This window comes from Ranitomeya imitator, chromosome 2, assembly GCF_032444005.1.
Source record: "Ranitomeya imitator isolate aRanImi1 chromosome 2, aRanImi1.pri, whole genome shotgun sequence".
Classification (NCBI taxonomy): Eukaryota; Metazoa; Chordata; class Amphibia; order Anura; family Dendrobatidae; genus Ranitomeya; species Ranitomeya imitator.
Window position 1 is genome coordinate 647257755 of NC_091283.1, and position 21350 is coordinate 647279104.

At 42.3% G+C, this 21350-nt stretch overlaps 1 protein-coding gene across 3 annotated transcripts; it reads right to left on the reverse strand.

The window, feature by feature from the left end:
- Positions 1 to 905: 905 nt before the first annotated feature.
- Positions 906 to 21223, reverse strand: LOC138665416 (gastrula zinc finger protein XlCGF57.1-like). Of its 3 annotated transcripts, none has more exons than XM_069752876.1 (7): positions 21035 to 21223; positions 17015 to 17139; positions 3626 to 3751; positions 3422 to 3542; positions 3250 to 3350; positions 2560 to 2665; positions 906 to 2360 (listed from the first exon to the last, which is right to left on the reverse strand). In XM_069752876.1, exons 2-7 carry the CDS (start codon positions 17090 to 17092, stop codon positions 1315 to 1317), a joined length of 1578 nt encoding a protein of 525 aa, XP_069608977.1. In that variant the 5' UTR covers positions 17093 to 17139; positions 21035 to 21223; the 3' UTR covers positions 906 to 1314. The 3 variants fall into 3 exon arrangements, with proteins under 3 accessions (XP_069608977.1, XP_069608976.1, XP_069608975.1); XM_069752875.1 differs by lacking the exon at positions 21035 to 21223 and adding an exon at positions 19948 to 20532 and having other exon boundaries at positions 3250 to 3347; XM_069752874.1 differs by lacking the exon at positions 21035 to 21223 and adding an exon at positions 19948 to 20532.
- Positions 21224 to 21350: the final 127 nt, after the last annotated feature.

The following is a 21350-nucleotide window of genomic DNA, read 5'->3' on the forward strand; positions in this document are numbered from 1 at the left end:
GACAATCCTAATGCCCTTTTCTAATATTTAGCCCATAACCTCATCATCTCTCAATACACAGTACATACATTGTGATTAATAACAGATTGCTATAAAATGTGTATTATAGGTAAGGACTAAAGTGGAGTTTTAGAAGTAGGGTCAACATATTTTGATTTTCTAGTGATAGATGTTTTGTTAATTAGATCCAATCTACATTTGGGATCTACAATGTTAGCAGCCTGATTTAGAGACAAGGAGGGGTAAGCCCTAATCTATATTGTGTATGGTTCAACTCCTGTTGAAATGAGAGGACTACATCAGTTTCCTTTTGCTCTTGTCAGTTCACCAATGGGTGGGTATTTAGGGATCCACACACACTAGTGGTTTCTTCAACCCAAGTTTAAGAGAGTGCGTTCAAAATGCGTTTGGTGTTCTAACATTCTCACTCACACATAGAGGGTGCCAGGGATTATCAATATTTTTTCATTAAATTACATATTTTGTAAAGATTTTTCGTCTGGAAACTGGATTGTGTTCTCTCTGCATATTTGCCAAGACGCCAAGCAGTTGCAAGATTCTGTGCTTCAACATCATCAAAGTACACCTAGATATTTCTTCAAGCGTGAGCCGGTGACACCTTTTTTCTCTCTTGTGTTGAAATGAGTGACCACATTGGATGGCTTACACTGCATATAAAGGGCAGGGCTGTACAAAAGACTTGTTTTCAATTTAGTAAATACAAAGTCCAGTTTGTTTACCGTTAGAGGTGATGTGTTGTACATCTATGGGACTGCTGCAGATAATCACTGGTCCTTAACGATTTTGCACAGTGCATTCTTGCATTGCAGCTGGCTGTGACTGGGGACACATGGATGTATGACATTTCATCAGTGCAGGAAAGTAAAAAGACTGGTAAGCATGACTGAAGCAGAGCTGGTTTTATTGGGCTACTTCACTTAGCGTAATTTCTTCATTTCCTGGACAACCCATTTAATTAAATGTAAAAAAAAATGTCCAAAAGTGAAAGCTACACTAAGAGCTAATTATCTGTAAATTTACATAGAACAAAATAACATCATAAAATTCTTAGTTCTACCAAATTCACAGTCTGAATACTGGGATTATTTCTCTGAAAGACAGCTACAAGGAGTCCCCAATGCCAGGTCCACAGCTGTGCCCCCTGTCAAATGTAAGGTAAAAATACTAAAAAATAAATACTGTATATACTCTGAGTATGTATCGATGATACCAAAACAGTTCACTCTTTAGCACCTTTGTATCAACTCAATCATACATAAAATAAAATAAAAATATTTTCTAGGTTAAAGTTCCTTATTTTGAGTCCTGTGTCGAGTGAAGTTTCTTGTGTTTAACAAGGCTTGCCTTCTGCGTGAAGCTATTCCCGCACTCAGCACATGTATATGGTTTCTCCCCTGTGTGGGTGATCTGATGTTTCAACATATTTGACTTTCGGGTAAATGCTCTTCCACATGTAGAACACACAAATGGACGTTCTCCTGTGTGGTTTTTCTGATGCTCGTTTAGTATTGACTTCTGGGTAAAACTTTTCTCACAGTGCAAACAGGAATATGGCTTTTCTCCAGAATGGATCACGAGGTGTTTCACAAGCGTAGACTTATAGGTGAAGCACTTTCCGCATTCTGGGCAGCTAAATGGTTTCTCCCCAGTGTGGATCCTTTGATGATACACCAAACTTGATTCTTGTGTAAAACATTTACCACACTTTGAGCAAATGAAAGGCTTCTCACCCGTGTGGACCCGCAGATGGCCAATGACATGGGACTTGTGTCTAAAGGATTTGCCACATTCGGTGCAGGTAAATGGCTTTTCACCTGTGTGAATTCTTTGGTGTTCTAAAAGATGGGATTTGTAGGTAAAGCATTTTCCACAATCAGAACATGAGAAAGGCTTTTCACCCGTGTGGATTCTCCAGTGTTTAACAAGGGTTGATTTACACGTGAAGTCTTTGCCGCACTCTGTGCAGGAAAAAGGCCTTTCGCCTGTGTGAGTCTTTTGGTGAGCCATTAGGTTGGCTTTTTGTGTAAAGCGTTTTCCACACTCGGGACAGGAATATGGCTTCTCCCCAGTGTGGACTCTCATGTGAATAATAAATTTGTCTTTTTTGGTAAAACATTTTCCACATTCAGAACAAGTATGCCTGTAGTCATTCCTGTATCCTACTTTAAATGTAACAACCTCAGGAAAATGTTCTTTATGTTTGCATGAATAAGAAGATGCATTGGTTAATGGTGATCTTATGTTTGCTAGAATAGAGTTTGTAGAATCTTGTGTTGCACCTTCATCTTCCATTTCACAGGGTGGAACCGTACCATCTTTAATGTTGTCCCCACCTCCACCTTCAAATTTAAGGAAAAATTATTGTGGTCAGTACAATAGGTTCTGATGTTTTCAGTATTATTTCAGACCAGAGATGGATATTTTGGTAGTATATGAGGCCAGAGATGGAGGTTTCCTAACTTTATCATGTATTATAACAGCAACTAGAGAGTGCGTAGCAATCTGTCACATCTCTTACCCTGAATGACAATTACTCACTTAGGCTGATTCCAATAGGTACTTCCTCATCCTTGATCTTCATACCTAATAATTCATCTTCATTCTCTGGATCAATATCCATCAACACAACATTCAGATCACCCTCCTAAACATTGAAATAATAAACCCATTATGGAGTCTATAAATTTTGACTACATTTTAAAAGGAATCTGTCACCAGGTTTTGGCTACCTAAGCTGTGAGTAGAATAATGTAGGGACAGAGATCCAGATTCCACCCATGAGTCACTTATTGAGCTGCTTGCTAAAGATTTGATAAAATCACTGTTTTATCAGCAGATTATCACTAAAGGACTAGTAAACCTGGTGCCATGTTGTCCTCGTTATGCATGAGCTCTGTATAACTCTACCCCCACCACTAATTGGCAGCTTTCTGCCTATGCACGGTGTGCACAGAAAGCTGTCAGTCAGTGGTGTGAACTCAGAAGAACTGGTAGATCTCCAGCAGAGAAAAGTGAAGTTTTTTCAAAACTGCAGCAAGAAGCCCAGTAAGAGAGACAATGCTGGAATCAGGGTCTCTATATCTACGTTATGTTGCTCTCAGATGCGGTTGTAAAAATTTGTTGACAGATCCCCTTAAAATACACTACAAATGATGTTAGATTCTCCAATGAGCATACAGTCCACATAATAAGGATCATCCTTTGCAGTACTGTAATATGTTTCATCACCTTAAAATATGCTAAGGTCTTCTCATTTTCCTTTCTGGCATCCTCCTCATCATGAAAAGGGCTAGAGCATCTCTGTGGCGCAGTTTTCTTACAAGACTCTTCTGTAGAAGACACACTTGATGACTACGTTTTATATGTTAACTGAACATATTTACCTAGTTATGTCTCATACCCAGTAAAATTAGATTCTGGTGGGTCTCCATGATGTCCTTATACAGATCCTTGTGTCCTTCTATGTAGTCCCACTCCTCCATGGAGAAATAGACAGTGACATCCTGACTCCTTATAGAAACCTGAGCACAATGATAAATTATCATCCAGACACATTAACCCTTGTGTTATCCTATAATGTCCCAGTATTCTCAGCAGCACTCACCTCTCCAGTCAGCAGCTCAATGATCCTATTGGTGAGATTGAGGATCTTCTGCTCATGTACCAATGAATGAGGTGAAGTCACTGTGGCTGATCCCTTTTCTTCAGCTGTCTTTAGAGGGGTATAATCCTATTTAAGAAGCAAACCATGCTTACACATATGTTGGAAAACTATCTCTAAAGCTGGTGAACAACCATTTACTTGATATAGATAAATAAAAATAAATTTTATGTTATGGATAGTGACTTGTCATAAAAGCAGAACAATATGTATAGGTTTAACCAGAATTTAAAAAAAGGTATCCTATGTAAAAGACCTTGGGGAAATAATACACTTCTCAGTAGAATTGCCGTGGGTAAGGAAAGTATTTAAAACCCTTTACATTTTTCACTCTTTGTTTCATTGCAGCCATTTGGTAAATTCAAAAAAAGTTCATTTTTTACACATTAATGTACAATCTTCACCCCATCTTGACTGAAAAAACAGAAATGTTTGCTAATTTAATTAACCCCTTAACCCCCCCAAGGATGGTTTTCACATTAATGACCGGGCCAATTTTTACAATTCTGACCACTGTCCCTTTATGAGGTTATAACTCTGGAACGCTTGCATGGATCCCGGTGATTCTGACAATGTTTTCTCGTGACATATTGTACTTTTAATTTCCTTGACATTACTTGCGTTTATTTGTGAAAAAATGGAAATTTGGCGAAAATTTAGAAAATTTAGCAATTTTCCAACTTTGAATTTTCATGCCCTTAAATCAGAGATATGTCACCCAAAATACTTAATAAGTAACATTTCCCAAATGTCTACTTTACATCAGCACAATTTTTTAACCCAAATTTTTATTTGTTAGGGAGTTATAAGGGTTAAAAGTTGACCATTTTACAACACCATTTTATTAAGGGACCATATCACATTTGAAGTCACTTTGAAGGGTCTATATGATAGAAAATACTCAAGTGTGACACCATTCTAAAAACTGCACCCCTCAAGGTGCTCAAAACCGCATTCAAGAAGTTTATTAACCCTTCAGGTGTTTCACGGGAATTTTTGGAATGTTTATAAAAAAATGAACATTTAACTTTTTTTCACAAAAAATTTACTTCAGATCCAATTTGTTTTATTTTACCAAGGGTAACGGGAGAAATTGGACCCTAAATGTTGTTGTACAATTTGTCCCGAGTACGCAGATACTCCATATGTGGGGGGGAACCACTGTTTGGGTGCATGGCAGAGCTCGGAAAGGAAGGAGCGCCGTTTGACTTTCCAATGCAAAATTGGCTGGAATTGAGAAAGGACGCCATGTCGCGTTTGGAGAGCCCCTGGTGTGCCTAAACAGTGGAAATCCCCTACAAGTGACACCATTTTGGAAAATAAACCCCTAAAGAACTTATCTAGATGTGTGGTGAGCACTTTGACCCACCAAGTGCTTCACAGAAGTTAATAATGTAGAGCCGTAAAAATAAAAAATCATATTATTCCACAAAAATGATCTTTTTGCCCCCAAATTTTTATTTTCCCAAGGGTAACAGGAGAAATTGGACACCAAAAGTTGTTGCGCAATTTGTCCTGAGTACGCTGATACCCCATATGTGGGGGTAAACCACTGTTTGGGTGCATGGCAGAGCTCAGAAGGGAAGGAGCGCTGTTTGACTTTTCAATGCAAAAATGACTGGAATTGAGATAGGACGCCATGTCGCGTTTGGAGAGCCCCTGATGTGCCTAAACAGTGGAAACCCACCACAAGTGACACCATTTTGGAAAGTAGACCCCCTAAGGAACTTATCTAGATGTGTTGTGAGAACTTTGAACCCCCAAGTGTTTCACTACAGTTTATAACGCAGAGCTGTGAAAAAAGAAAATCTTTTTGTTTCCACAAAAATGATTTTTTAGCCCCCAGTTTTGTATTTTCCCAAGGGTAACAGGAGAAATTGGACACCAAAACCTGTTGTGCAATTTTTGTCCTGAGTACGCTGATACCCCATATGTTGGGGTAAACCCCTGCTTGGGCATACGGGAGAGCTCGGAAGGGAAGGAGCACTGTTTTACTTTTTAAACGCAGAATTGGCTGGAATTGAGATCGGACACCATGTCGCATTTGGAGAGCCCCTGATGTGCCTAAACAGTGGAAACCCCACAACTCTAACTCCAACCCTAACCCCAACACACCCCTAACCCTAATCCCAACCCTAACCACACCCCTTACCACACCCCTAACCCTAATCCCAACCGTAAATGTAATCCAAACTCTAACTTTCGCCCCAACCCTAACGGGAAAAAAAGAAATAAATACATTTTTTTAATTTTATTATTTTTCCCTAACTAAGGTGGTGATAAAGGGGGGTTTGATTTACTGTATATAGCGGGTTTTTATGTTTGGCAGCTGTCACACACTAAAAGATTCTTTTTTATTGCAAAAAATATTTTTTGCGTTACCACATTTTGAGAGCTATAATTTTTTCATATTTTGGTCCAGAGAGTCATGTGAGGTCTTGTTTTTTGCCTTTGTTTTGTTTTTTTTTGACGTTTTTATTGATACCATTTTTGGGCACATGACATTTTTTGATCGCTTTTTGTTTTAAACATCTTTTTATTAGGTTTAATATAAGAATAATTTAAGAAACATGACATAAATACAGTTCTTTTCAGAAACAGGTGAATTCTTGTTGTAATCAGTGACTCATTTTTGAGGCAAAACCAGTAAATACTAACATTTAACATAAATATTCTTAAAATATTTGGAATGCAGCTCATCTGAAACAGATTAGGATAAGTAAATGATTACATTTGGCAAGATAATAGAGCATCAAGGATGTGACACCTGTTGCGTTCCATAAAGGGTATAGTGGGGAAAAGATAGGAGAGGGGTGAGGAATAACATGGTAGGGAATTTTCACCTCAAGTGAGGGTGATGTCCGCCGAGTGGTAAAGAAAATACGGATAATATCAGGAGTCCAATCAGGATGATTATAGTTAGGTCTTTAAATATTTGAAATCTTAAGAATTTCATTGGTCATTTGTGATTGTCAGGTACTCATCACTCACTCTAAAAGCTCTCCAGGGGGCCTAGGTTTTGAAGAATTTATCTTGCGAAAAATAGGTATATACAGTGATTTCCTCTATGTAGTAGAGTTGGTCTACCTTATGTACCCAATCTGAAAGGCTTGGACAGCTCCTGGATAACCAGTGGGAGGGGATAAGAAGTTTTTTTTTTATCGCTTTTTATTCCGATTATTGTTATGCAGAATGAACAAAAACCATAAATTCATGAATTTCTTTTGGGGGGCGTTTATTCTTTTCTGCGTTTGGTGAAAGTGATAAAGCACTTTTATTCTTCCGGTCAGTACAATTACAGCGATACCTCATTTATATCATTTTTTCATGTTTTGGCGCTTTTATACACTAAAAACTATTTTATATTAAAAATTATTGTTTTTTCATCGCGTTATGCTGAGGGCTATAACTTTTTACTTTTTCGCTGTTGACGCTGTATGGCGGCTCGTTTTTTGCGGGACAAAATGACATTTTCAGAGGTACCATGTTTATATCCGTATTTTTGATCGCGTGTTATTCCACTTTTTGTTTGGCGATATGATGATAAAACATTGTTTTTTGCCTTGTTTTTTTATTTATTTTTTTAACGGTGTTCGCTGAAGGGGTTAACTAGTGGGACAGTTTTGTAGGTCGGGTCGTTTCAGAGGCGGCGATACTAAATATGTGTACTTTTATTCTTTTTTTTATTTACATAAAGAAATGTATTTATTGGAATATAATTTTTTTTCTTTATTTAGGATTTTTATATTATTATTTATTTATTTTTATACATGTTAATATATATATATTTTTTACTTTTCCTAGGGTGGAACATCATTTTATAGTGTCAGATCGCTGATCTGACACTTTGCAAAGCACTGTCAGATCTGCTGACAGGCAGTGCAGGAGGCTTGCCAATGCCTGCTCTCAGCAGGCGCTTGCAAGCCACCTCCCTACAGGACCCAGAAGGACCCCCGCGCCCATCTTGGATCCGGGGCCTGCAGGGAGGAGGACGGAGGAGACGCTCGGAGCAACGCGATCACATCGCGTTGTTCCGAGGGTCTCAGGGAAGCACGCAGGGCGCCCCTTCCCTGCGCGATGCTTCCCTATGCCACCGGAACGCTGCGATCATGTTTCATTGAAGTGTTCTGGGGGTTAATGTGCCGGGAGTGGTCCGTGATAATCAGCTGACACAATCAGCCGCGCTCCCCCCGTGAGCGCGGCTGATCGCATATGACGTATTATCCTGTCCCTGGGGGTGATGCTCCTTGAGATGGTTCTACTCCTTCATTGGAGTCCAGCTGTGTTTAATTAAACTGATAGGACTTGATTTGGAAAGGTACACGCCTGTCTATATAAGACCTCACTGCTCACAGTGCATGTCAGACCAAATGAAAATCATGAGGTCAAAAGAACTGGCCAAGGAGCTCAGAGACAGAATTGTGGAAAGGCACAGATATGGCCAAGGTTACAACAGAATTTCTGAAGTACTCAATGTTCCTAAGAGCACAGTGGCCTCCATAATACTTAAATGGAAGAAGTTTGGGACCACCAGAAGTCTTACTAGACCTGGCCATCCAGCCAAACTGAGCAATCGTGGGAGAAGAGCCTTGGTGAGAGAGGTAAAGAATAACCCTAAGATCACTGTGGCTGAGCTCCAGAGATGCAGTAGGGAGATGAGAGAAAGTTCCACAAAGTCAACTATCACTGCAGCTCTCCACCAGTCAGGCCTTTATGACGGAAGCCTCTCCTCAGTGCAAGACATATGAAAGCCTGCATAGGGTTTGCTAAAAAACACATGAAGGACTCCCAGACTATGAGAAATAAGATTCTTTGGTCTGATGAGACGAAGATAGACCTTTTTGGTGATAATTCTATGCGGTATGTGTGGAGAAAACCAGGCACTGCTCATCACCTGCCCAAACAATTCCAACAGTGAAATGTGGTGGCAGCATCATGCTGTGGGGGTGTTTTTCAGCTGCAGGGACAGGACGACTGGTTGTCATTGTACTTGGCCGCATTCATGATTCCTTCAGAGATACCCTGGATGAAAATCTTTTCCAGAGTGCTCGGGATCTCAGACTTGGCCGAAGGTTCACCTTCCAAGAAGACAATGACCCTAAGCACACAGCTAAAATAACAAAGATGTAGCTTCAGAACAACTCTGTGACCATACTTGACTGGCCCAGCCAGAGCCCTGACCTAAACCCAACTGAGCATCTCTGGAGAGACCTGAAAATGGCCAACGTTCACCATCCAACCAGACGGAACTGGAGAGGATCTGCAAGGAAGAATGGCAAAGGATCCCCAAATCCCGGTGTGAAAAACTTGTTGCATCATTCCCAAGAAGACTTATGGCTGTACTAGCTCAAAAGGGTGCTTCTACTCAATACTGAGCAAAGGGTCTGAATACTTATGACCATGTGATATTTCAGTTTTTCTTTTTTAATAAATTTGCAAAACATTACTTCATTTCTGGGTGTACATTAAAGAGAAAAAAATGAACTTTTTTTTAATTTACCAAATGGCTGCAATGAAACAAAGAGTGAAAAATTTAAAGGAGTCTGAATACTTTCCTTACCCAGAGCAAATACCAGAAAAGAACCCTTTCCATACATAAAGCATACCTACAGTCATAACCGAAAATGTTGGCACTCTTGAAATTGAACCAGAAAATTAAGTATTTCTCCAAGAAAATTATTGCAATTACACATGTTTTTTATAAAGATGTAATTTTACAGAAAACGCCAAAAATAGACCAGACCAAAAATTGTTGGCACCTTTCCAAAAATCTGGGTAAACAACTTTACTTCAAGCATGTAATGCTTATTCAAAATCACCTTTGGCAAGTAACAGGAGTGCGCAACATGGAAATCACACCTGAAACCAGATAGAAAGAGGAGAAGGTGACTCAATCTTTGCATTGTGTGTCTGTGTGTGCCACACTAAGCATGAAGAACAGAAAGAGGAGAAAAGAACTGTCTGAGGACTCAAGATCCAAAATTGTTGAAAAATGTCAACAATCTCAAGGTTAGAGATCCAGAGATCTTCATACTCCTTGGTACACGGTGCGCAACATAATCAAGAAGTTTACAAGCCATGGCACAGTAGTTAATTTCCCTGGATGTGGATGGCAGAGAAAAATTGATGAAAGGTTGCAACACAGAATAGTCTGGATGGTGGATAAGCGGCCCCAATCAAGTTTCCAATAAATTCAAGCTGTCCTGCAGGCTCAGGGTGTATCAGTGTCAGCGCAAACTGTCCGTCAACATTTGAATTAAATGAAACGCTATGGCAGAAGACCACTGCTGATAGACATAAAAATGCTAGACTGCGGTTTGCCAAATCATACACATGTAAGCCAAAATCCTTCTGGGAAAGCGTCTTGTGGACAGATAAGACCAAGATAGAGCTTTTTAGTAAAGCACATAATTGTACTGTTGACCGAAAACGTAATGATGCCTACAAAGAAAAGAACACAGCACCTACAGTCAAATATAGTTAAAGCTCAAGATATTTTGGTTGGTTTTATGCCTATGGACTAGGTGCCTTGACTGTGTGTAAGACATCATGAAATCTGAAGATTACCAATGGATTTTGGGTTGCAATGTAGTGGTCAGTATAAGAAAGCTGGGTTTGAATCCTAGGTCATGGGACTTCCAGCAGAGCAATGACCCTAATGACATACATCAAGAAGCACCCAGAAGGAAGCATGGCCTGGAGTGTGATGTGAGCAGACGTGTGCTGTTGCAGCTCCTGCATAGTATCTAGCTAGGACATACTTTGTGACACCCAGAGACACCTTTGTGCCTACCTACTGTGAGGATCAAGGTGTAGTGACCTTACAGGATCGCCCAGAACATATACCATCCATGACCGGCGTAAAAGAGGCTCCAGAAAGAACACCGGAGACCCCGACAAGAAGGCCCAAGAAGGCTCACTTGCCATCAGCAGGATGGATGCAGAGGAGGGGCCGGCTCAGGGAGAGAGCAGGTGGATGGATGCTTTGAGCAAACGATAGCGTTTTGCCAGGAGCACGGGGGGAGTCTCGGAATCAGACTGGAGATGGAGAAGATATATGCACATTGCGGAGGTATGAGATTGAAAGGAAAGTTACCTGAATTTTCTGATTGCAAGGAAAGGTACCTGACTCAGGGCTACCATCCAAGAACAATTGAAAACCAGATTACAAGAGCCACCAGAATATCAAGGAATCACCTGCCACATTACAAAGCTAAAGAAGAAAACAACCGGGTGCCTCTAGTGGTCAACTACAATCCAAATCTGGAGGTGCTAAGGGGAACTGCATGGAAATTACAACCTTTACTACAAAAAGATGCCGGCTTACAATCCATTTTTCCAGCCCCTCCACTACTGTGTTTTAGGCAGCCCCCAAATCTAAGAAGCTCCCTGTCCTCTCCAACAGCTGCAGGTATCTTTCCTTGCAATCAGAAAAAATGTAAAACCTGTCCTTTTATAATGACCACGGACAAGATAAAGATCCCCAATTCACATCAGGACTACAAGATACCAGGTACTTTCAGCTGTGTCACTTCTAATGTGGTGTACCTAATCATTTGTACTAAATGTCCAACTGGGGATCCGTATGTGGGGGAGACAGGGCAGGAACTGAAAACAAGAATGAACTCTCATCGTCATACAATAAGAGAAAATACATTTCTGTCTCCCGGATCATAACATTATGGACATGAAATTACTTGTATTAAAAAGGTAACTTCAAATCTCAAAGAGACAGAAGAATATGGGAATATAAACTGATGATGACCTTTGACACTCTTAGTGCAGGAATGAATGTGTCGCATGGATTTATGTCTTTTTACATCAACTAAGGAACTAAGGAATTTGCCCCTCAGACCATGTGGGGTCATCACAACAGAACCAGACCCCCATCAGAGGACAACAAAACACTGCTTATCTAAGAACTGATCCAATATTTATGGACATACCGTATATACTTGAGTATAAGCCAAGATTTTCAGCCCATTTTTTGGGGCTGAAAGTCCCTCACTCGGCTTATACTCGAGTCACACCCAGGGGTCGGCAGGGGAGGGGGAGCGGGGGCTGTCTAATTATACTCACCTGCTTCTGGCGTGGTCCCTGGCTCCCCGGCGCCCTAGCTTCTTCCTGTACTGAGCGGTCACATAGTACCGCTCATTACAGTAACGACTATGCTGCTCCACCTCCCATAGGGGTGGAGCCGCATATTCATTACTGTAATGAGCAGTAACGGTGACCGCTCAGTACAGGAAGAAGCTGCGGCGCTGGGAAACTAGGGACTGCACAGCGCCAGGAGCAGGTGAGTATAATGGGGAGGGGGAGCGCTGCGCGATATTCATCTCTCCTAGTTCCGGGTGCCGCTCCGTCTTCAGCGTCTTCTGCAGTGACGCTCAGGTCAGAGGGCACGGTGACGTGGTTAATGCGCGCTCTCTGTCTGAACGTCAGTGCAGAAGACGCTGAAGATGGAGAGGTGCCGGAACGAAGTCAGGTGAATATTGAAAGTGCCGGGAGCCTGAGCGACGGAGAGGTATGTGATTTTTTTTTGTTTAATCGCAGCAACAGCAAATGGGGCAAGTGTCTGTATGGAGCATCTTGTGGGGCCATAACGTTTGTGCAGCACTATATGGGGCAAGTGTCTGTATGGGGCCATAATCAACGTTTGTGCAGTACTATATGGGGCAAGTGTCTGTATGGGGCCATAATCAACATTTGTGCAGCACTATATGGGGCAAGTGTCTGTATGGAGCATCTTATGGGGCCATAACGTTTGTGCAGCACTATATGGGACAAGTGTCTGTATGGGGCCATAATCAATGTTTGTGCAGCACTATATGGGGCAAGTGTCTGTATGGAGCATCTTATGGGGCAAGTGTCTGTATGGGGCCATAATCAACGTTTGTGCAGCATTATATGGGGCAAGTGTCTGTATGGGGCCATAATCAACGTTTGTGCAGCACTATATGGGGCAAGTGCCTGTATACGGCCATAATCAATGTTTGTGCAGCACTATATGGGGCAAGTGTCTGTATGGAGCATCTTATCGGGCCATAACGTTTGTGCAGCACTATATGGGGCAAGTGTCTGTATGGGGCCATAATCAACATTTGTGCAGCGCTATATGGGGCAAGTGTCCGTATGGAGCATCTTATGGGGCCATAATCAACATTTGTGCAGCATTATATGGGGCAAATGTCTGTATGGAGTTTCTTATGGGGCCATAACGTTTGTGCAGCACTATATAGGGCAAATATCTTTATGGAGCATCTTTTGGGGCCATAATTAACGTTTGTGGGGCATTATATGGAGCAAGTGTCTGTATGGAGCATCTTATGGGGCCATTGTTAACATTTGTGCAGCATTATATTGGGCAAATGTGTCTATGAAGCATCTTATGGGGCCATTATTAACCTTGATGCAGGATTATATGGGGCATATATTAATATGGAGCATCTTATGGGGCCATCATAAACTTTATGGAGCATTATATGTGACTCCTGATTCAATATGGATATTCAAAAACACTTAACCTACTGATGTCTCAATTAATTTTACTTTCATTGGTATCTTTTTATTTTTGAGATTTACGGTAGCTGCTGCATTTCCCACCCTAGTTTTATACTCGAGTCATTAGGTTTTCCCAGTTTTTTATGGCAAAATTAGGGTGGTCGGCTTATACTCGGGTGGGCTTATACTCGAGTATATACGGTAACTGTTTATCACTCATGGTAATTCTGCGTCATGTCACCTGTCTTATCCATGTTTTTTTCTGTTTTTTTTTGTCTGTGATGTGTTGTGCATACATATGTGATTCTCCAGAATTTCTTTTAGTCTATGTCTGATGAAGAGACCTGTGTAGTCTCGAAAGCTTGCAATTTGTTACCATCTTTTTAGTTAGCCATTAAAAGGTATCAACTACTCAGGAGTCTCAATTCTAAATATTTTTCTATCCACTGGCTAACACGGTACCAAGATATATCTCTTTCCTGTAAAAAATATAGAGAACTTCTGCTGCCCGTCTTGTTGGAAGAGTATAAGGCAGGTATAGGTATAAGGCACGGTCCATGCAGGAAGCAATTATTATTGTGCTCCCCAAAAAGGGCAAAGATCCCACTGCATCGGCCTCGTATCGTCCAATCTCATTACTAATGACAGATGTAAAACTGCTGGCTAAAATGATGGCTAATCGTCTCAGTAAAGTCATAACATCTATAGTACATCAGGATCAGGTGGGATTCCTCCATAATAAATCCACAGCAACGAATTTGAGGAGACTCTTTATCAACATGCAGGCGAAAGTGGACAATATAGAGTATAGAGCTATCTTGTCATTGGATGCATTTGATAGCGTAGAATGGTGATATTTGTGGGCCACGCTGCGTCGTATGGGCTTTGGGGAGGTGTTTATCAAGTGGGTTCAGCTATTGTACACTGCTCCCAGGGCCAGAGTGCGAGTTAATGGTCGGTTGTCTGAGGAATTTTCCTTGTTTAGAGGTACGTGGCAGGGGTGTCCTTTGTCCCCTCTTTTGTTTGCTATAGCAATTGAACCATTGGTGGCGGTGATAAGACGGGAGCAAAATATTGTAGGATTTAAATGTGGAACACATGAGGAAAAAGTGCCACTCTATGCTGACGATATGTTGCTATTTTTGGGAGATGCAGGGGGCTCCTTGGGGGCAGTGACGACGGTCCTTGACGAGTATGCCGTTATATCCGGTATCTGTATTTATTGGGACAAATCTGTGCTGCTGCCGCTGGATCATGGGACCTTTGCTGTGGGAGACCAGCCATCTCAAATTCAGGTCGTCAAAGAGGTTTCCTACCTAGGCATTAGGGTGTCAAACAATCTTGAAAACTATGAGAGGCTCAATCTGACTCAGTTACTGGGCAAATTTAAACAAAAGATTACGGCATGGAGGAAGCTGAACTTGACAATGGTTGGGGCGTGCTAACTTAATAAAGATGATACTCATGCCCCAGCTCTTGTACGTGCTATACAATGCACCAGTCTGGCTACCTCAGAATAGATTCTACAGAATGCCTTCTTTCGTGACTTGATATGGAAGGAAGGCCGAGCGCGTATCATGTTAGAATTGTTGCAACGTCCAAAGGATGATAGGGGGTCTGGCTGTTCCCATCCCTTGGATGGACTACATTGGGTCTCAATGTCAGCATATGGTGGGATGGGGGACCGCGATTTCACTAGCTCAGTGGGGAAGGTTATCTCTCATATGGTGGGGAAAGGCCCACTGTTGGCTGCTTTGGAGGCAGGTAGATTTCGGCAGAGTCATAAAAGTTTTCCAACACTGGCTTTACTTGAGAAACTGTGGAAAAAAATTAAGCAATGGAAGGGAATAAAAGAATACACGAGATACAAATCCATCTGGCATGACCCTCGGCTGACCGAATTGTTAAATTTAAGTAATTTTGGACAGTGGAGAATAGGTATATGGTATGTGTCGCAGCTGCTGGATGGTGAGACGTTCAAAACATTTGAGGGACTTGGGAAAGAATTCCCTCTGGAACATACTATGTTCTATCAGTTTCTGCAGCTGCAGTATGCATTTCATAGACAGTGGAGAAGGTCACCGATACTGATGCAGAGGGATGGTATGCTGAATATAATTGGTCCACAGAAGAGTACTAAAGGTTTTATATCGCTAATCTACAGGGGATTGTTAGACATGTCTTTGGATAGACATCCGCTGATGGCCAAAGGTAGATAGACAGAGGATTTGGGAGATATATCGGATGCCCAATGAGAGTCGATTCTACAATATGTCCCTAGAATATCTATAAGTGAATCTGGGAGGGTGTCACAGTTATTCACCATACATAGAGTATACAGGACTCTAGTGTGGATGAGAAAGGCTGGACTAAGAATGGATTCCAGATGCCCGAGGTGTGTGATGGATGAGGCTGATATTCTTCATATGTTGTGGTCCTGTCCACGACTACAAGCATTCTGGATGGTGGTCTTAAATTTAATAGAGAGAGTGACGGAAATAAATATCTCTCGGAATTCACTAACATGTATTTTAGGATATGTGGAGGAGGTGGCGAATGGATGAATGGGGCAGGCTAGCAATATCCAAAATGTTATATGTTGCAAGGAAGACTATTACATTGCACTAGCTAGATAAAAATCCTCCTACTAGAAAGGAATTTGTGAGCAGAGGTAACTTTGTGGCTCTTATGGAGCAGAGCGTATACATGAAAAGAGGCAAAATGAATAATTACGAAAACATCTGGGGGTGCTGGCTGGATTTCCCTGGGTTGGCCTCTTTGGATCTTATCAAAGATAGGATACTAGGGTTATAAGAACGGGTACAATATTGTAAAAACATAGACAAGGATTGTGGAAGTGTGACGGGGGTGGGGGGGCCAATGTGGGAGGTTTCCTTTTTTTGGGGGAGGTTCTTTTTTTTTTTAGTATTCTTATAAGAAAAAGAAAAGCAATATTGTTAACATATTTGTGCATACTTATGTATGTAATGTCATTTTCTTCATTTTCTCCAATAAAAATTCTTTGATTTAAAAAAAAAAAAAAGAAGCACCCAGAAAAGGATGGAAACAAAGTGCTGGATAGGTCTGAAGTGATCGGGAATGAGTCCGGATCTAATACCATTGACCACCTGTGCAGAGATCTTAAAATTGATGTTGGGAGAAGAGTGGTCCAAAATTCCAATAGTGAGGTGTAAGAAGCTTGTTGATGATTATAGGAAGCGATTGATTGCAGTTATTTATTCCATATTGTAGGCAGACAGCGGTGTAGAACAATGCTGTGTCTGCATCATATGAAAGCTCTGACTGACACATCGGTGTAACCAGTGCTGATGACTATGTGCCAGTCAGCGCTTTCATATGATGCAGTGTTGTTCTATGCAGCTGTCTGTGTGCACTATGGCCAAGAACTTGCTTGTTCAGTTACACTGCGTACAGATCACTGCACGCTCACAGCCATCGTACAGGAAGACAGCTGCATAGAGCATCACTGTGTGCCTGCCTCATATAGTTATACCGGTCACTGACCTGCTGTGAGACCTCCGGCCATGTGAAGGAATACTACAGATATTATTGGACATGCTCGGCCACAGCAGGAGAAGCAGCTGGTGGACGGACTACGCGTTTTGAAGCAAATTAGAAGACCAGTCCCCATGAACATAGGTATGCCCAATGTAGGACAAGGGGGAATTTCTGGTATTGAATTGTATTTGAGAACTGTATTATTTCTCCAAGATCTTTTAGATAAGATACATTTTTATTATTATGGTAAATCCCTTTTAGAACTTGAAATCCAAATTGTCATTTTAGAAAGTCTATCTAAGAACTCCTCACCTCTCCAGTCAACAGGTAGAGGATCTGCAAGGTAAGATTTAGTATCCGCTCAGCCACATAACCCTTGTCCTTGTCCATTCTCAGACGTGCTGGAGAGTCCGGTGGGACAGTCTGACCATGGTCACCTATGTAGATGGAAAGCGTGGGGATTAATTTATTTCTATAAATTACATCAGATAGAATTCATAATTAAAGATGCAAAAACATCATAGATTATCATAAAAAATAGGAGGCAATATACATGGATATACAGTTAGGTCCATATATATTTGGACAGAGACAACATTTTTCTAATTTTTGTTATAGACATTACCACAATGAATTTTAAACAAAACAATTCAGATGCAGTTGGAGTTCAGACTTTCAGCTTTCATTTGAGGGTATCCACATTAAAATTGGATGAAGGGTTTAGGAGTTTCAGCTCCTTAACATGTGCCACCCTGTTTTTAAAGGGACAAAAAGTAATTGGACAGATTCAATAATTTTAAATAAAATGTTCATTTTTAGTACTTGGTTGAAAACCCTTTGTGGACAATGACTGCCTGAAGTCTTGAACTCATGGACATCACCAGAAGCTGTGTTTCCTCCTTTTTGATGCTCTGCCAGGCCTTCACTGTGGTGGTTTTCAGTTGCTGTTTGTTTGTGGGCCTTTCTGTCTGAAGTTTAGTCTTTAACAAGTGAAATGCATGCTCAATTGGGTTGAGATCAGGTGACTGACTTGGCCATTCAAGAATATTCCACTTCTTTGCTTTAATAAACTCCTGGGTTGCTTTGGCTTTATGTTTTGGGTCATGGTCCATCTGTAGTATGAAACGACGACCAATCAGTTTGGCTGCATTTGGCTGGATATGAGCACACAGTATGTCTCTGAATACCTCAGAATTCATTCGGCTGCTTCTGTCCTGTGTCACATCATCAATAAACACTAGTGACCCAGTGCCACTGGCAGCCATGCATGCTCAAGCCATCACACTGCCTCCGCCATGTTTTACAGATGATGTGGTATGCTTTAGATCATGAGCTGTACCACGCCTTTGCCATACTTTTCTCTTTCCATCATTCTGGTAGAGGTTGATCTTGGTTTCATCTGTCCAAAGAATGTTCTTTCAGAACTGTGCTGGCTTTTTTAGATGTTTTTTAGCAAAGTTTAGTCTAGCCTTTTTATTCTTGATGCTTATAAGTGGCTTGCACTGTGCAGTGAACCATCTGTATTTACTTTCATGCGGTCTTCTCTTTATGGTAGATTTGGATATTGATACGCCTACCTCCTGGAGAGTGTTGTTCACTTGGTTGGCTGTTGTGAAGGGGTTTCTCTTCACCATGGAGATTATTCTGCGATCATCCACCACTGTTGTCTTCCGTGGGCGCCCAGGTCTTTTTGCATTGATGAGTTCACCAGTGCTTTCTTTCTTTCTCGGGATGTACCAAACTGTAGATTTTGCCACTCCTAATATTGTAGCAATTTCTTAGATGTTTTTTTCTGTTTTTGCAGCTTAAGAATGGCTTGTTTCACCTGCATGGAGAGCTCCTTTGACCGCATGTTTATTTCAGAGCAAAACCTTCCAAATGCAAGCACCACACCTCAAATCAACTCCAGGCCTTTTATCTGCTTAATTGAGAATGACATAACAAAGGTATTGCCCACACCTGTCCATGAAATAGCCTTGGAGTCAATTGTCCAATTACTTTTGGTCCCTTTAAAAACAGGGTGGCACATGTTAAGGAGCTGAAACTCCTAAACCCTTCATCCAATTTTAATGTGGATACCCTCAAATGAAAGCTGAAAGTCTGAACTTCAACTGCATCTGAATTGTTTTGTTTAAAATTCATTGTGGTAATGTCTATGACCAAAATTAAGAAAATGTTGTCTATGTCCAAATATATATGGACCTAACTGTATACACACACTGTAACAAGTGAGGCCTGCTTCCATGTGCCCTTTCTAGTACATTAAGACTTCATAGATTGGATTCCACCATCTGTGAGTTCTGGGACAACTGTCTCTGGTAGTTACAGGTAGTGTCACATTGACACTGAGCAGTAACGGTGCAGCCGGACAATGTCCATTACTGTACCACCGACAGACCACATATAACTATACAGGCGTTCTGTAACTGAGGACAAAAACACGAAATGATGGCCTGTTCCATGTAGTCCGGCACACTGTGTCCTGCCTAGTGGAAGCCAGACACCAATAGGAGGATCCCTCTGTTACAGATCAGTTTGTTGGGTTCAGTATTGTTCCAAGGTAAGGTCAATGTCCTGCGGCCCAAAACCTGGTACCCTGCAATATCATAATCTTTAAAGGGCTTTTCTGCTTTCAACTTTGTACACAAAATCCTTGTTTCCATATTAAAACTAATAAAGTTATGTGTTATTCTCCTCCCCCAGGTTTAGCACTGTGTCTCCACCACTGCTTGCTGATTGCTTACACAGGCAGCAGTGGTGACATCACATCAACAGCGCTGCAGCTAATCACTGGGCTCCACGTCTTGTGCCATGTGCATTGCCACTACCACTACTAGACCCTGGCTGTCTGCAGAGGTCACGTGTGCTGTGGTCATCGCTGCAGCCTGTCTAAAAACATCAGGAGCAGTGGGGGACAGGCAGAGCTGGGGACAGTGAGTACATTTCAGGTTATTATTTCATAATCCTGGAACACCCCTTTAGTCTGTCAGGCAGCATGCCATCTCAGCAAGCACGTCACCTCTACAGCAAACACTTGTTTGTTTCCTACTTTAGAAAGTGACTGGAAGATTGGTGTATGCCAGTGTTTTCATTGCCACACATGGGATCCTTCCACCAGAGGTGCAGGTTGTACAGTCTTATTACCAATATATACTGCTGACGAAAGGTACAGGCCATCGTGCACAGTGGTATTAGTACGGTAACCAGCGCTGAGCCAACCAATCACCATGTACCAAATCACCTACCAGTAATGTAATACTCCATCCTGATGTGCCAATACTACTCCTACCTGAACTGTCACTGCTCCCCAATATACCCACCTTTCTTCTCTGCCCATCCTGCACTGTGCCAATACTATTACTACCTGCACTGTCACTGCTCCCCATATACCCACCTCTCTTCTCTGCCCATCCTGCCCTGTGCCAATATTACTCCTACCTGCACTGTCACTGCTCCCCATATACCCACCTCTCTTCTCTGCCCATCCTGCACTGTGCCAATATTACTCCTACCTGCACTGTCACTGCTCCCCATATACCCACCTCTCTTCTCTGCCCATCCTGCACTGTGCCAATATTACTCCTACCTGCACTGTCACTGCTCCCCATATACCCACCTCTCTTCTCTGCCCATCCTGCACTGTGCCAATATTACTCCTACCTGCACTGTCACTGCTCCCCATATACCCACCTCTCTTCTCTGCCCATCCTGCCCTGTGCCAATATTACTCCTACCTGCACTGTCAGTGCTCCCCATATACCCACCTCTCTTCTCTGCCCATCCTGCCCTGTGCCAATATTACTCCTACCTGCACTGTCACTGCTCCCCATATACCCATCTCTCTTCTCTGCCCATCCTGCACTGTGCCAATACTACTCCTACCTGCAGTCACTGCACCCTCCCATATACCCACCTCTCTTCTCTGCCCATCCTGCCCTGTGCCAATATTACTCCTACCTGCACTGTCACTGCTCCCCATATACCCATCTCTCTTCTCTGCCCATCCTGCCCTGTGCCAATACTACTCCTACCTGCAGTCACTGCACCCTCCCATATACCCACCTCTCTTCTCTGCCCATCCTGCCCTGTGCCAATATTACTCCTACCTGCACTGTCACTGCTCCCCATATACCCACCTCTCTTCTCTGCCCATCCTGCCCTGTGCCAATACTACTCCTACCTGCACTGTCACTGCCCCCACCTCTGTTCTCTGCCCATCCCCCTCAATGCCATCTGTATCCTGCACATGCAGTCCCTCAGTACAGCGCCGCTCTGCTCACTCTACAGCTGACGCTCCACCTAGTGGTAGAGAAATGTAAGCAGATAACCCACCTCCTACTGTCGGGTCTAGCTTAGGAGTAGACGGCTAGTTGTGAGGACGTACAAGCCACGTGATGCAGGACAGTCAGGTGACTCATCTCTGACTTCCTGCCTTGTACACGACCTGTCAGTACGGCTGCGTCTAGATTGGCGGGGTCCCTGTGAGGCGCCTCCAGCAGCTCCTCTAGACGGCTCACTAGTGACAGGGCTGGAATGGCGCGGTTGTAGTGAGACTCACCGGAGCCTGCGCTATAGACGCCTCAGCACTGCCGGGACTGGAGTCGTGGTGGCTCCAGGATCCTCCTAGACTCCATTTTTGTGGCCTCAT

Excerpts from the sequence above, each read along its gene's own strand:
- LOC138665416 (XM_069752874.1), bottom strand. Across the intron at positions 3,752-17,014 it reads TCTACCTGTTGACTGGAGAG|GATTATACCCCTCTAAAGAC; the intron begins GTGAGGAGTTCT and ends CTTCTTAAATAG. Across the intron at positions 3,351-3,421 it reads CCAGAATCTAATTTTACTGG|AAGAGTCTTGTAAGAAAACT; the intron begins GTATGAGACATA and ends TGTCTTCTACAG.